Source organism: Tachyglossus aculeatus, chromosome 26 (assembly GCF_015852505.1).
Source record: "Tachyglossus aculeatus isolate mTacAcu1 chromosome 26, mTacAcu1.pri, whole genome shotgun sequence".
NCBI lineage: Eukaryota > Metazoa > Chordata > Mammalia > Monotremata > Tachyglossidae > Tachyglossus > Tachyglossus aculeatus.
Genome location: NC_052091.1, coordinates 8,643,681 through 8,658,858, shown reverse-complemented (window position 1 = coordinate 8,658,858; position 15,178 = coordinate 8,643,681). Strand labels below are relative to the sequence as shown.

Genomic DNA, 15,178 nt, shown 5'->3' with positions numbered 1-15,178 from the left:
ACTTTGCTCCTCTAATACTAACCTTCTCCATGTGCCTTAATCCCATTTATCTCACCATCCACCCCTAGCCCACATCCTGCCTCTGGCCTGGAATGCCCCCCCCGCTCTTATTCGACAGACAATGACACTCCCTCACTTCAAAGTCTTATTGAAGGCCCATCTCTTCCAAGAGGCCTTTCCTGATTTAGCCCTCCTTTCCTCTTCTCCCACTCCCTTCTGCATCACCCTGACTTGCTCCCTTTATTCATCCTCCCCACACCACAACACTTAAGTAAATACCTGTTAATTGCTTATGTCTGCCCATCTCCCCTTCTAGACTGTAAACTAGTTGTGAGCAGGGAATGTGTCTGTTTATTGCTCCACTGTACGCTCCCAAGCGCTTGGTACAGTGCTCTGCACATAGTAAGTGCTCAATAAATATGACTGACTGAATGAATGAATCTGATCCCCTCTTCACACCACCTCCCCACCTAGAGCACCCAAAGAGGGACAGTTCAGAACAGCCCTGAATACCCCTCCCCTTTCAAAAAAAAAAAAAAGACGGCCCCCCCAAGCTATAATGCGAATACTTTATTATCAATGAGTGACTGGTATTAGCTTTTTTTCTGGGTATTAATAATATTTTTTTTAAAAAAAACCATACATCAGATTCTGGGGTTCTCTCCGGATTCTGCTGTATCGTTTTTTTCTTTTTCCTCTTAAAAATCTGTATTGAAAGAATTCTATAAGCCAAAGTGCATTTTCCTTTCTTTGTCCATATACACATTGCACCGTACATAAATAATTACATTGTAAAAATGACTCCATAATTACAAGTATAATATATATATTTCCATATAATATATAAAACTTTATATTAAATCTAGGAAGGTGATATTTTGGGGGCCGTCCGTGGGGGGGGGGGAGTGTCTGTCTGTGTGTGTGTGTGTGTGTGTGTGTGTGTGTGTGTGTTTTCTCCTTTGTTTCCCCCCCACCGGCGGCAGCCGCTTGTTATCTGTGGTTACTGAGCAAGATCTCGAGCCAGCAGGGACAGGAGGTGATGAACTGCCTGGAATAGCAAGGGCCCCAGCCCTTGGCGAAACTGATCCTCACGCTGTTGGGGTCGTAGGGCCCGTCGCCGTAGTCCAGGTCGGCGGCGTGCTGCAGGAGGCAAGACTTGTCGAAGTCGAACACCTTGATGGAGTAGCCCGGCATGACTTTGCGCACGATGACGGTCCTGCAGTTGGGAATGTCCAGCGTAGGGGAGTTGACGAAGATGGGGTGGTCGCCCCGGTTGTAGGCCCACACCCCGTCGGGCTCCTTGCTGAGGAAGATGCCGTAGCCGATCTTGCTGCGCGTCCTTTTCACCGTCTCGCTCCGGTGGTCCAGGTTGAGCTGGCCGAGGCAGAAGCCGTTCCCTTGAGGTAGGTCGTAGAAGATACTGACGGACTGTTCGTACACTGTGTAGAGGCGGCCCACTCGAGTCCGGTGCTCCCAGTAGGCGACGTTGCACCAGTGGCTCTGCTTCAGGGTGTCGGGGGACATGCTGGCGTCTGTGGAGACCAAAGGAAGAGGGCCGCCGGTTACTGGGGGGGAAGGGGGACCGGTTGGCCGAAGCCCCTTTGGGGCTGGGCTCACGCTAAACACGAAAGATGGATTGAGGGAATAATAGTAATCATTTTCAGTGTTATTATTATTACTGTGCTTTCTAATTGACTGTCAACCCACCCAAAACCTGAGTATCCCCCCCCCGCGCAACAATGTGATTTGGGCTTTTATGGTGTTTGTTGAGCTCTTAATAAGTGTCCAGCACTGTTCTAAGTGCTGGGGTAGATCAGGTGGGACACAGGCTCTGTCGCACATGGGGCTCACAGTCCAAGTAGGAGGGATGGTAGGTATTTCATCCTCATTTGACAGATGGGACAACTGAAGCCCAGGGAAGTGAAGTGGCCTGACCAAAGTCACGCAACAGGTGATTTAAGGAGCTGGGATTAGAACCCAGATCCTCTGACTACCAGGGCGGGGCTCTTTCCCCTAGGCCACACTACTTCTTAAGGTGGTGTTGGAACAAACACCTGTACACTTGTATGGGTGAACATGGTACTGAACAAAACAATTTCTCCCTCGAGAATACACCCCTGCCATCTCAGGAGCTTCCCTGAGACCTATCCCCAGAACTTCTCCAGCACCCCAATCAATCAATCAATCGATCGATCAATTGATGGTATTTATTGAGCACTTAATATGTGCAGAGCATTGTACTAAGGGCCCTCGTAACCCGCCTAAGGGTTCTCTGAACCACTGCAACGGTGGCTCACGTGGCCTGTTGCTCTCCAGCATCCGCCAACCTGGCCACCACCATGCCGATGGACGGCCACAACAATCGTTCCCCACCCCAATTTCTGGCCCTCGCTCGCCACCGAGGCTGTTTCTGTTGGGAACTTCTCGCTGAAACCTCCATCCCTCGCCGCTTCCCAACACCCAAGGTCGAGTCTGTTGATTGTTATAGTGTCCTCTCCCAAGCTCTTGGTACAGTGCTCTGCACACCATAAGCACTCAATGAATACGACTGACTCTGCTCTAGTGTGAGCTGCCCTCTCCCTCCGCTCCCCGTCCTCACCTCACAGCCCCTCAGTTGGCAACAATCAACCAGTCATTCAATCAAATTTACTGAGTTCTTTACTGAGTATTTACAGTGGGCAGAGCACTGTACTGAGCACGTGACAAGCTCACCCGGCCTCCACAAGTCTGCCAGGAGCTGGGCTTGGCCTTGAGCCCGGCAGTAAGGTCCCTGACAACATATCACAAGACCCCGGCCTGGGCCTGCGGCCACCCCATCTCCCCCACCCCCACCTTCACGCCATCGGATCAGATTAACTCATACACCCGCTGAAGGCATTATTTTGCTTCAGAGACTCTATTGACATTGCGGATTTCAAGCCCAGGAGCTCAAGGGAGCAGGGGCCCTCATTTCCTTTCATTCTCCAATTACCCCAGGGTCGGCCTCTCCTTCCCCATTAGCAGCCGCCCGCCATTGTTCTGGGGTCTGAGGAAGTGGCAGTTACAGCTCAGGGGTACGGAACTGGGGTCCCCCATCCCTCCCCCAGCAACTGGGGGGCGGGGGCGCCGACCCCATAGAGCCTCCAGGAAACTTGTTCCATCCATTTCCTAACTGTGGGCCGGACCCTGCTCTCCAAGACAATGGTCCTACAGAGGGCTTCCACAGGGCTCCTCACTGACTACAGCCCCAAGTGTCCATAAGTCAATCCCTAGGAACTCTACTGCCACGCCAACTGGCCTGGCCCTCCCCTTCTTCATTTTTGCTGAAATGCCAGATTTCAAATCAATCTCTTAGTGAATTGATTGAGAGCTTACTACATAAAGGCATCTGGCGCCATGCCTGTATTGGACAGGGGATCGACCGACAAGACACCGAACAGTCACAGTAGCCATCTTAAGTCGAGAAGCAGCATGGCCTAGTTGGAAAAGCAAGGGCCCGGGAATCAGAGGACCCGGGTTCTAATTCCAGTTCTGTGTGACCTTGGGTAAGTCACTTCACTTTTCTGGCCCAGACCATCACTGTGCCCTAGAGGGCTGAGATGGAAACCACCGGGAACTTGCCGGGGTGGGGAGGAGAACCTTATTCTCAGGCCCAAAGCGTCACAGCTCAGGCAATCTGATCCCACTGATCTTCGGGTGCCCCATTTCGCCGCCTGAAATGCGTCCTTGTGACCATAAAGCAATGGTTATGAGAAGCCTGCAATTTTGTGTGGGGCTGGGGAGCAGAAGGGGAGTTCTTGGAAAAAGACTTAGCTCCAAATAAGGCACGACTGTTTCTCCAAATCAGTGATTTTCTATCCGGGTGGAGGGCAGACTGACTTCAGCTCATTCCCTTTTGTCTGTGGGAAATCTCTGGTCAAAGGAGAGACAACTAATCTGCTTTATGTCTTCACGAAGATGCCCCCATTTGAATGTGTGGTAAATTCTTGAAGGGAAGAGACTCGATTTCATTTTCCCCAGCAATCCCCGCCTCCCGCTCTTGGATAGGAGATCCTCGTTTCAGGCTTTGTACCCTTCCTCGTCTTCTTCTTCTTCTTCTTCAAGACACAGCTTGGTCACAAATAGGCAGCTGGTAAGATTTTATTCATCCAAGGAGTCTCACAGAAGACGCGGCCTAACGATGCTCCAGCAAGGGACACGGCTGCTTATGTTTTCACCTTACAAAGCCAGATCCCATGGGCTCGGGAAGAGTCAGGAGACCTGGGTTCTAATCTCACCTCAGCCACTGGCCTGTTGCATGAGCTAGGGTGAATTACTTACCCTCTCTGGGCCTCAGTTCCCTCACCTGGGAAATGGGGACGAGACCGTGGCTTAGAGGATAGAGCACAGGCCTGGGAGTCAGAAGAACCTGGGTTCTAATCCTGGCTCCTACAAGTGTCTTCTGTGTGAGCTTGGGCAAGTCACTTCACTTCTCTGGGCCTCAATTCGCTCATCTGGAAAATGGGGATTAAGAGTGTGAGCCCCGGGGGGGACAGGGACTGTGTCCAATCTGATTAACTTGTATCTACCCCAGCACTTGAAGAGTGCTTGGCACATAGTAAGCACTTAACAAGTATAATAATAATAATAATAATGCCTGCTCTCTCTAACTTTTTGACTGTGTGATTGTGGTTAGGGATTCTGTCTGACCTGTGATTATCTTGTCCTTGGCACCTAGCAACGGCTCAAAATACTACTATGGCATTTCTTGGCAGAAAGTCACCCTTCTGAGAGGTTGCTTTCACCTACTGCCATGCCCCTAACAAGCCCTCTCTACTCAACGAACCCCCTCCAGTCTTTTTCCCCTCTTATGCCCCGTGAATTCTGTCTGCCCTACCTCTGAGCTCTGACAGTCTTCATGGTTTTCCATCTGTTGGGTACTGCAGCCTGGTACTTATTATGCGATCCTGCATCCCTTTAGCCTAAAACCCTTTTAAAAGCCCCTTTTGCCTCTTAGATAAGTAGATTTTGTTTTCATTCTTCCTTTTCCCTCATCAGACGATGGGGCCACTACCATTTCAGACAGCCCTACTTAACCCTTCATTGTTCTCTGCAGCCCTGAGAAATGGCTTTTGATTCCGCAGCAAGTAGAAACAAGTCCCGCAATGGGGGATGTTGTTTGAAAAAGGGAGTGTGGGGGAAAAGTTCCTTTCACTTCCTTGGCCTCATGGAACAGTATGAGGTCGGGGGGCAGGGGGAGCACACAGAGACCATCTAATAATGTCCATGGTCAGTTCCCAAGAGCTCTCCCTCAATCGTATTTCAATAATATGTATTGAGCCCTTCCTTACTTGGGTGGAGCACTGTGCTAAGCACTTAGCATAGCATCTCCTCCGCTGGCATTTCCAAACCCCATAGGTCATCAATGGAGGTTTCCTCTTTTGATCCATCTTTTCCTCTCCCCATCTTCTCCCAGGCTTCCAGGATGAAGTTCCTAATCAATCGTTACTAGGCGGCCACCAAGTTTGTTGCTGCTGCTGTGACTCCTGGGAAAGTTGCCCCTTCTGGTCTCTGGGGCGGCAGGGACCCAAGCTGCCATTGGGGATGCTTCCATCCCTGTTCCCTGGCTTCAGGTAATTGCGGCCAGAGGAAAGGGGGTGCCTGGGGACAAGACAGGAGAATGGATGTCCCACGCGAAAAAACCTTTAGAAGGCACGTGTCTGTGTAGCATGAAGAAGGATGCCTAGGTTTGGTTATTACGCCTGCCAAGACAAGGATCCTACAAGCCCCAAGGGGCAAGATCACGTTTTGAGGGGTTTGGGGCCCCTGTTGCAAAAGATGGAGGGGGCTGGGGGTAGGGAGTGTGTCAGCCATCCCATGGCCAAAGACGAATGAAACCAGCAATAAAATGTGGCCGGGATAGAGTCCAAAGCCTTGGCACCTCCTCCGGCCGTTCCGCCCCCGGCCCTTTGTAAGAATAATAATAATTATTAAAATTATGGTACTTTTTAAGTGCATACGATGCACCAGGCACTGTTCTAAGCACCGCTGTAGTTACAAGCTAATCAGATTGGATGCAGTCCCTGTCCTACATGGGGCTCACACTCTTAATCCCCGTTTTCCAGATGAGGGAACGGGCCCAGTGAAGAAGTGAAGTTACTTGCCCAAGGTCACAGAGCAGACAACTAGTGAAGCTGGGATTAGAACCCAGGTCCTTCTTACTCCCAGGCCTGTGCTCTATCCATTAAGCCACACTGGTTCGCGGTCAGGCAAATCCTGAGAGACGAACTCATCCGGCTGGCCTGACACTGAGCAAGGGCTCTCTGCAGGCCCCAAGACTGGCGGGAGGGGAGGGGGCCTGCTCTGCTTCTCATCCCCAGCCAACTCTGAGTTTTGCCCAGGCGAGCTATTAGGGCCTACCACTCGCCAGGCAGAGGGGTCGACCGGCGGGGAAACGACTCGCACGCACCCCATTTCAGCAAACATTTCTCCTCCTCCTCCCCACCTGACCCCGAGGTGGCCCTTCTGTCCAGAAGACACGGCTACCCCTCACCCCCGCCAGCCCGCAGGAGCCGAAGGCAGTTCGGATTCCCTCGGTGGCCAGGAACGCGGACCCCAGCCCCTTCCCCGCCTCACTCAATGGAACGCGCCACATTTTTCACTTGGAGCGGGGCAGGCAGCTACAACTTGGAACGAGCCACATTTAGGCTGGCGTCAGGGCTATCTCTTCCATCAGAGCCAGCTCCATCGATCAGACGTAGGCACCGAAGCGCCGGCTCTTGTTTACACGTGGGCCTGCCCCGCGCCCTCAGTCACCGTTTCCTGTGTGGTGGAACGGCATCTCCTCGGGCACATCGAGAGGAAACCCGAACAATCTGCGATAAAAACAAAACCAAGTGGAGCGAGCCAAAGAATCCGCACTTGACCATGGGAAACCACAGGACTAGTGAAGGATGCGGGATATGGATGTGTGCAGATGTGTCTAGAAAGTTAGCTATGATAGTGAGAATAATAATAATAATAATAATAATAGTTGTGGTATTCATTAAGCGCTTACTAGGTGTAAAGCACCGTGCTAAGCGCCAGGGAAGTTACAGGATAGATAATCAGGTCCCACGTGGGGCTCACAGTCTAAGTAGGAAGGAGAACAGTTATTGAATCCCCATTTTGCAGATGAGGGAACTGAGGATGGAGAAGTGAAGTGACTTGCCTAAGGTCACACAGCTGACGAGTGGTGGAGCCAGAATGAGAAGCCAGGTCCTCTGACTCCCAGGCCTGTGGCCCTTTCCACTAGGCCACACTCACACTGGCTTCTTAGCTGTGGGAATGGTATTTATCAAGCCCCCCTGCTTGCTATGCACTGCACTAAGCACTTGGGAAAAGACAACAGAGGGATAAGAGACATTCCCTACCCAGAAGTAGCCTATACTCTCTGGGGGAGTCAGAGACATATTTACAAACAATTGTATCAGACTAAATACACTGAATATTTGAAGGAAGATGCATATACACAATGCTGAGGATGGGTATAAATAAATACATAAGTGTTAGGGCTGGTTGCTGGGTTGATACAACTGGGATTTGGGGAATTAGTAGGGGAAAGCTAATCGGAGGAGGTGGGATTTTAGAAGAGCTTTAATCAATCAATCGATAATATTTATTGGGCACTAACACCGTGCAGAGTACTGTGGAGAGCCCAACAGTTAGCAGATATGACTCCTACTCTCAAGGAGTTTGGTGGTGAAGGGGTGGGGATGGGTTGAAGCCTGGCAGATTTGTGGAGGAAGGGAATTGGAGACATATGGGGTTGGACGTGAGTGAGACGAGAGCTGGGCAAAGTTAGGAGGTGGGCTAGGGAGGAAAAAAGAGGAGCGAAGGGCGGAGGGATCCAGCTTGGATAATGAAAAAGGAAAGGAACGTTCCATAGTTCATGTGCTTAGTTAAAGAAGGGGCCATGTTTTTAAAACAAAAGGGTTTGGACTTTCCTCCCATTTACTAATGGGAAGGCAAAAAACACTTGAAAACTCCTGCTTTAAGAAAACAAACACAATTCAGAGACCTCCTGGGAAGCAGAAGGCTTTTATTTTACCCTGATCACCCTGAAGAGTTTTCAAAATAAAAATATTTGTGCCTAAAATTAACTGAACCCACCCAACATTTCAGCCATCGAGATAAGTAGGCTTTGAAAGAGAAAAATAGTTCCGTTCTGGAAAAATGAAAATAGTTCTATTCTCTAACGATATGAATGGAGGAGGAATGAACTTATTTAGTAAAGCATTTACAAGCATAATGAGGGCCCTTAGGTCAGCTATGAAAACCGTCCACTTTTTTCATGTTTCTCTTAAGGGCCCTACTCACAACCCAGCAGCTTTGGGAAGCTTTTTCTGATAACCCTCTGGGCTCCCCCAGGACCCCCCACCCCCCACCCCAGAACATACCCCCACATAACCAGTTTTCCCAGCACTTTGAGGAGAGAAATACTCAAGAATGAATGGATTTCATCTGGCCCAAACCACAAATCCTTTATATGTCTCTTCCCAGCACTATACAGTGTAACATAGGTGCTCAATACATAGTACTGCTTCCATTCCAGATTCTGGTGATCATTGTCTTTATCCTGGGTCTTAATTCTCTGGGGGTGTATTCAATCAGTGGTGCTTATTGCAGCATGGTGCAGGGGCCAGAGCACGGGCTTGGGAGTCAGAAGGTCATGGGCTCCAATCCCGGCTCCGCCACTTGTCTGCTGTGTGATCCTGGACAAGTCACTTCACTTCTCTGGGCCTCGGTTACCTCATCTGTCAAATGGGGATCGAGACTGGGAACCCTGTGTGGGACAGGGACTGCGTCCAACCCCATTTGCTTGTATCCACACCAGTGCTTAGTACAGTGCCTGGTACACAATAAGTGCTTAACAGATACCATTATTACTATTCATATTATTAAGTGCTTACTGTATGCAGAGCACTGTACTAAGCACTTGGGAGAGGACAATACCACACAGTTGGTAGTCATGATCCTTGTCTGCTGTGTAAACTTAGGTAAGTCACTTCACTTCTCTGGGCCTCAGTTCCCTCGACTGTAAAATGAGGATGAAGAATGTGAGCCCCATGAGGGACAGGGACTGTGTCCAACCTGATCAGCTTGTATCTACCCCAGCACATAAAACAGTGCCTGGCACATAATAAGTGCTTAGCAAATACCAACCCCAAAAAGCGGGGGGAACCTGGCTTCTCATTCTGTCTCTACCACTAGTCATTGGTGTGACCTTAGGCAAGTCACTTCACTTCTCCATGCCTCAGTTCCTTCACCTGCAAAATGGGGACTCGATAACCGTTCTCCCTCCTACTTGGACTGTAAGCCCGACATGGGACCTGATTATCCTGTATCTACCCCGGCGCTTAGCACAGTGCTTGACACCTAGTAAGGGCCCCGCCATCCCCATGGTACTTTTGTACATATCTGTAATTTATTTACACTAACATCTGTCTCCCCATCTAGACTGTAAGCTCACTGGGGGCAGGGAATGTGTCTGTACTCTTGTACTCTCTCATGTGCTTAATACAGTGCTCTGCACACAGTAAGAGCTCAATAAATACCACTGACTGATTGACTGACTGGTGGCTTTCTGCCAAGCAACCCAAGAGCCCCCCAAAACACACCCTGTGTCCTACAGTGGGGGAGGGAACATTCTCAGGAAACACTCTGACCCTCCTGAACTCTACCCAAAGAGACAGTTCCACCCTGGGGCAGGTCACTTCAAAGCCACGGCTCATCCTGAGAAGACAGGCAACAAGCTTTAGGGGCAGAGATAAAACTTCCCCACAGAAGAAATTGTTGTGATTCCAAGGGGTTGGGTTTTCTTTTCCCTTTTTTTTCTTCTCTCTCTCCCAGGGCTATAAAAATTCCTTCTGTTAAGCCAGTGTGAGTGCAATGTAAATATGCTGCAGGTACCCTCCCCCAGCCTGGAAATTTTCCACTGGAGTATAGGCCCCTTTGAATTAAAAGACCAAGTTCTAACAATTCATGGATTCTAGCTCCAAATCCAACACAGTGCCCTGCCTGCACACAACTGTGAGCCCCCCGTGGGACAACCTGATCACCTTGTAACCTTCCCAGCGCTTAACAGTGCGTTGCACATAGTAAGCGCTTAATAAATGCATTATTTAGGGGAAGCAGCGTGGCTCAGTGGAAAGAGCTCGGGCTTTGGAGTCAGTTAATGGGTTCGAATCCCGGCTCCGCCAATTGTCAGCTGTGTGACTTTGGGCAAGTCACTTAACTTCTCTGTGCCTCAGTTACCTCATCTGTAAAATGAGGATTAAGATTGTGAGCCCCCCTTGGGACAACCTGATCACCTTGTAACCTCCCCAGTGCTTAGAACAGTGCAACATAGTAAGTGCTTAATGAATGCCATTATTATTATTATTAACTATACCCTTGGATCTGTGACCTATGGACAATTCATATTCGCCCACCCCCAACTCCACAGCACTTATGCACAAATCTTTAAATTATATATTACAAATTACTCATTCATATTAATGACTTTCTCCCCTTCTAGACTGTAAGCTCATCGTGGGCAGGAAAGATGTCTGCTAATTTTGCTGTACTGTATTCTCCCAAGTGCTTATTACTCTGCACAGTAAGCACTTAATAAATAACACTGATTGACTGATCTAAGAGAAAAATCTCCCCTTCTCTCCAGCTCAATTTTGAAAACGTCATCAAGTTTATTAAGGTACTGGGATACTGACCTGTGGCAGACGGCATAATCGTCCAGAAAATCCTTTGCTTGGTCAAACGAGATAGGCGAAAAACTTCTAGTTTTTAGGGTAGTAACATGACCTTTGATCATTTCCCTGGGAGACAGAGGATCTGGGTTCTAATCCCTGCTCCACCCTTATCTGCTGTGTGACCGTCACTTCACCTCTCTGCACCTCAGTTACCTCATCTGTAAAACAGGGTTTAAGACCGTGAGCCCTATGTGGGACAGGGGCTGTCCAATGTTGATTACCATGAATCTACCCCAGCGCTTAGTATAGTGCCTGTCTCGTAATAGGTGCTCAACAAATGCCATAACTATTATTATTCCCTGTGCCTGAGTTTCCTCAACTAAAACGGACATTCAATACAAGTTCTCCCTCCTACATAGCCCAAGTGGGGCTGCGGCTGTGTCCGACCTGCTTATCTTGCATCTGTCTAGTGAGTGCTTAACAAATACATTATTACCATTATTATTTATGCCAATGCTTTAGTACAGTGCTTCGCACATAGTAAGCGCTTAAGTAAAACCACACATTACTCGTGGCATTTTCCCAAAGTCCCCATTTTGTCGTCTAGCGCATAAACACCCCCTCCCCAACCATCTCCACCCCTTTCCTTTTTCAAAGGCCCTGTGAGATTCCCTCCAATCAGGCCTTTTCAGTTGAGCCCCAACTGTTCACCTGCAGTGCTGCTGAAAAAGCACCCTCCTGGTTCCAATTTTGGTTTTTTTTTATGGTGTTTGTTAAGCATTCACTATATGCAAAACACTTTTGTAAGCGCTCAGGTAGGTACAAGTTAATTAGCTCACAGTCCCTGTCCTGCACAGAGCTCACAATCTGAGTGGGGGGTAGGGAGGGAAACAGGTATTTAATCCCCACTTTTCAATTGAGGAAACTGAGGCATAGGGAAGTGAAGTGACTTGCCCGAAGTCACACAGCGAGCAAGTGGCAGAGCCGGAATGAGAACCCAGGTCCTCTGACTCTCAAACCTGTGCTCTTTCTACTAGGCCATGCTGTGTTTTCAAATAACTTCAAAAAATCAGGACAGGCAGTTTCTGGGTCTTCAGGAGAAGGCTGGTTTGAGGGGTGGTGGTGGCTAGGTACATTTTTGGTGGCTTGGTAAGTATGGTGCCTGAATTTGCTGCGCACAGAGAAACGTGTCTTATTAGACAAAAAAGGGCAAGCCCCTGTATTATGTACTGACTACTCTGCCCTGAGAAATTTTGCAAGTTTTTTAGATTGTGAGCTCCCCAAAGCCCAAGTCCAAGGAGCCACGTCTAATCTCCACCTGTTTGCTCTTTTCCAGCACTTAGCGCAGTGCTCTGCACACAGTCAGTGTTTAAGAAATATAATTACTACTATGAATAATAATTGTGGCATTTGTTAGGCTTTTACTATGTGCCAGGCACCGTACTAAGCGCTGGAGTAGATGCAAAGTAATCAGGTTGGACACAGTCCCTGTCTCACAAAGGGCAGCCAGTCTCAATCTCTATTTTACAGATGAGGTAACTGAGGCACAGGAAAGTGAAGGGTCTTGTCCAAGGTCACACAGAAGACAAGTGGCAGAGGCGGGATTAGAACCCAGGTCCTGAGACTCCCAGACCTGGGCTCTGTCCACTAGGCCTCGCTGTTCTCCTTCCTACTTCATCTGTGATCCCCCTTTAGGACAAGAGATTGCATCTGACTTGATTAACTTCCATCTACCCCAGCGTTTAGAACAGTGCTTGACACATTGTAAGCACTTAAATATTTTATTATTAGGAAACATTTTTCGCTTGGGAGCTTTAATCCTGTAGTATATTGTGGTGATCTCTTTGGCAAACTGATGGCCCACTTAACTTCTCTGTGCATCAGTTATGTCATCTGTAAAATAGGGATTAAGACTGTGAGCCCCGATTACCCAATCACTTAGAAGACTGCCTGGAACATGTGTCTTGTCTTACGCTGTCCAGTCTTCTCCGATCCGCCCACTGTTGGGTAGGGACTGTCTCTATATGTTGCCAACTTTACTTCCCAAGCGCTTAGTACAGTGCTCTGCACACAGTAAGCGCTCAATAAATACGATTGATTGATCCATAGCGACACCATGGTCACATCTCTCCCAGAATGCCCCACCTCCTTCTGCAACTGTTCTGGTCACGTATCCACAGAGTTTCTTGGTAAAAATACAGAAGTGGTTTACCATTGCCTCCTTCCGTGCAGTAAACCTGAGTCTCCACCTTCGAATCTTTCCCAGGCACATAGCCCTTAACGAATACCATTATTATTATTATTCACTTCTTTGTGCCTCAGTTTCCTCAACTACTTCTACTTGGACTGTGAGCCCCCTGAGCCTGGCCAATAGTAAGTGCTTAACAAATACCACAAAAAACAAAACAAGACTCAGAAAGGTGTAGTGCCTTGCCCAAAGTCCCCGAACTGACCCATGGCAGAGCTGAAATTAGAACCCAGGTTTCTGTCTCCCAATCCCAGGTTCTACCCCTCTATATTGTAAGCTTCTTGTGGGCAGGAATTGTGTCTGCCAACTCTGTTGAACCATATTTTCCCAAGGGCTTTGTTCAATACTCTAAACAGAGTAAGCACACCGTAAATACCACTAACTGATTGATAGTCAGAGGAAGTGCTCAACCCCATTGGCTAGTATGTACCCCAGCGCTTAGAACTGCACCGAGAAGCAACATGGTGGATAGAACACAGTTCTGGGAGCCAGAAGATCATGGGTTCTAATTCCGGCTCTGCCACTTGTCTGCTGTGTGACCTAGAGCAAGTCACTTCACTTCTCTGTGCCTCAGTTCCCTCATGTGGAAATGGGGATTGAGACTGTGAGCCCCATGTGGGAAAGGGACTGTGTCCAACCCAATTTGCTTGTATCCACCCCAGCACTTAGTGCAGTGTCTGGCACATAGTAAGCACTTAACAAATACCATTATTATTATTATTATTATTATTATTAACAGTGCCAGGCACATCGTAAGTGCTTAACAAAAATCATAAAAAAAATGGAGTGCATAGAATGATATGGTCCCTGTTTGGCAGGTAGGGAAGTGAAGGGAAGCAGCGGGGCTTCCACGGCTGCCTGAACCTGGTAGCGGAGACCAGCCTCTTTCCCTGGCTGTGGCCGGGAGGTTGGCGGAGCCCCGGGCCAATAGTAGGAGTCGGAGGGTCTGCATTCCTTCCATAGGACAGGCGGAGGATCCAGGACAATTCATCTCATAAATCACTGAATTGTAAATTTCCCTCTCAGCCCTGGCAGAGTCAAACTTTTCCTTCCCCCTACTGTTAACCATTCTTTGTTGGCTTTAACCTGCCGGACGCCCCCCCACTCCCACCCCCGCCCCCAGTTTCAAGCTGGCTGGGGGCCGGCTCGCAATTATTAATTAATCTGAGAGGGGCTAGTTGTACCCCAGGCCCCCCTCGCCACTTCCTACTCTGGCCGAGGACTTCAGCCTCTGCCAAGTCCTTTGAGTTACATCAAACTCCTTACAATATCTTGGCTGTATCTTGCGACCGCAAGCTGCGAGAAGGAACGTTCCCAATCGAAAAGTAAAAACAACTTCAAATAGTGCCCGCCCCACCCCACGACATTCGACGACGGCAAAATGAAACCCCAATACCTGAATAGACAGAGTCTGGATAATACAGTTGCCACAGGTGCAGGAAACCCAATGAGTGCCTGGGACAGTGGCTGGTCAGGAGGAGGTGACACGGGTGTTTTCATAATAATGATAATAGTAATAATAACTATGGTACTTGTTAAGCACTTACTATGTGCCAAGCACTGTTCTAAGCAGTGGGGTAGATACCAGTTAATCAGGTTGGACGCAGTCCCTGTCCCATAGGGGGCTCACAATCATAATTCCCATTTTCCAGGTGAGGTAACTGAGGCCTACAGAAGTTAAGTGTCTCGCCCAAGGTCACACGGCAGACATTAGAATAATAATAATAATGATGGCATTTATTAAGCGCTTACTATGTGCAAAGCACTGTTCTAAGAGCTGAGAAGGTAACAAGGTGGTCAGGTTGTCCCACGGGGGGCTCACAGTCTTAATCCCCATTTTACAGATGAGGTAACTGAGGCACAAAGAAGTGAAGTGACTTGCCCAAAGTCACACAGCTGACAATTGGCGGAGCCGGAATTTGAACCCATGACCTCTGACTCCAAAGCCCGTGCTCTTTCCACTGAGCCACGCTGCTTCTCTTATTTATATTCTGTATATTTATATAACTATATATAGTTCTCATATGTAGAGAACTATGTATAGTTATATATATATATGCATTTAAAATAGCCCCCTCTACCATCTCCCCCTGGAGACTGTAAACTCTTTATGGGCAGAGAATGTGTCTACCAATTCTGTTATATTGTACAATCCCAGGTGTTTAGTACAGTCAGCCAGTCAATTGTATTTATTGAGACGTACTGTGTGCAGAGCATGATAGTAAGCGCCTGGGAGAGAACA

At 48.5% G+C, this 15,178-nt stretch overlaps 1 protein-coding gene across 1 annotated transcript in view; it reads right to left on the bottom strand.

Annotated features, from left to right (window-relative positions):
- Positions 1-923: 923 nt before the first annotated feature.
- Positions 924-15,178, bottom strand: part of SMAD6 (SMAD family member 6) — an 82,767-nt gene continuing 68,512 nt past the window's right edge. The window contains exon 5 of the mRNA XM_038766996.1: positions 924-1,532. Within this exon, the coding sequence (XP_038622924.1) occupies positions 991-1,532 (542 nt within the window). The 3' untranslated portion in view covers positions 924-990. The remainder of the gene's footprint in view (positions 1,533-15,178) is intronic.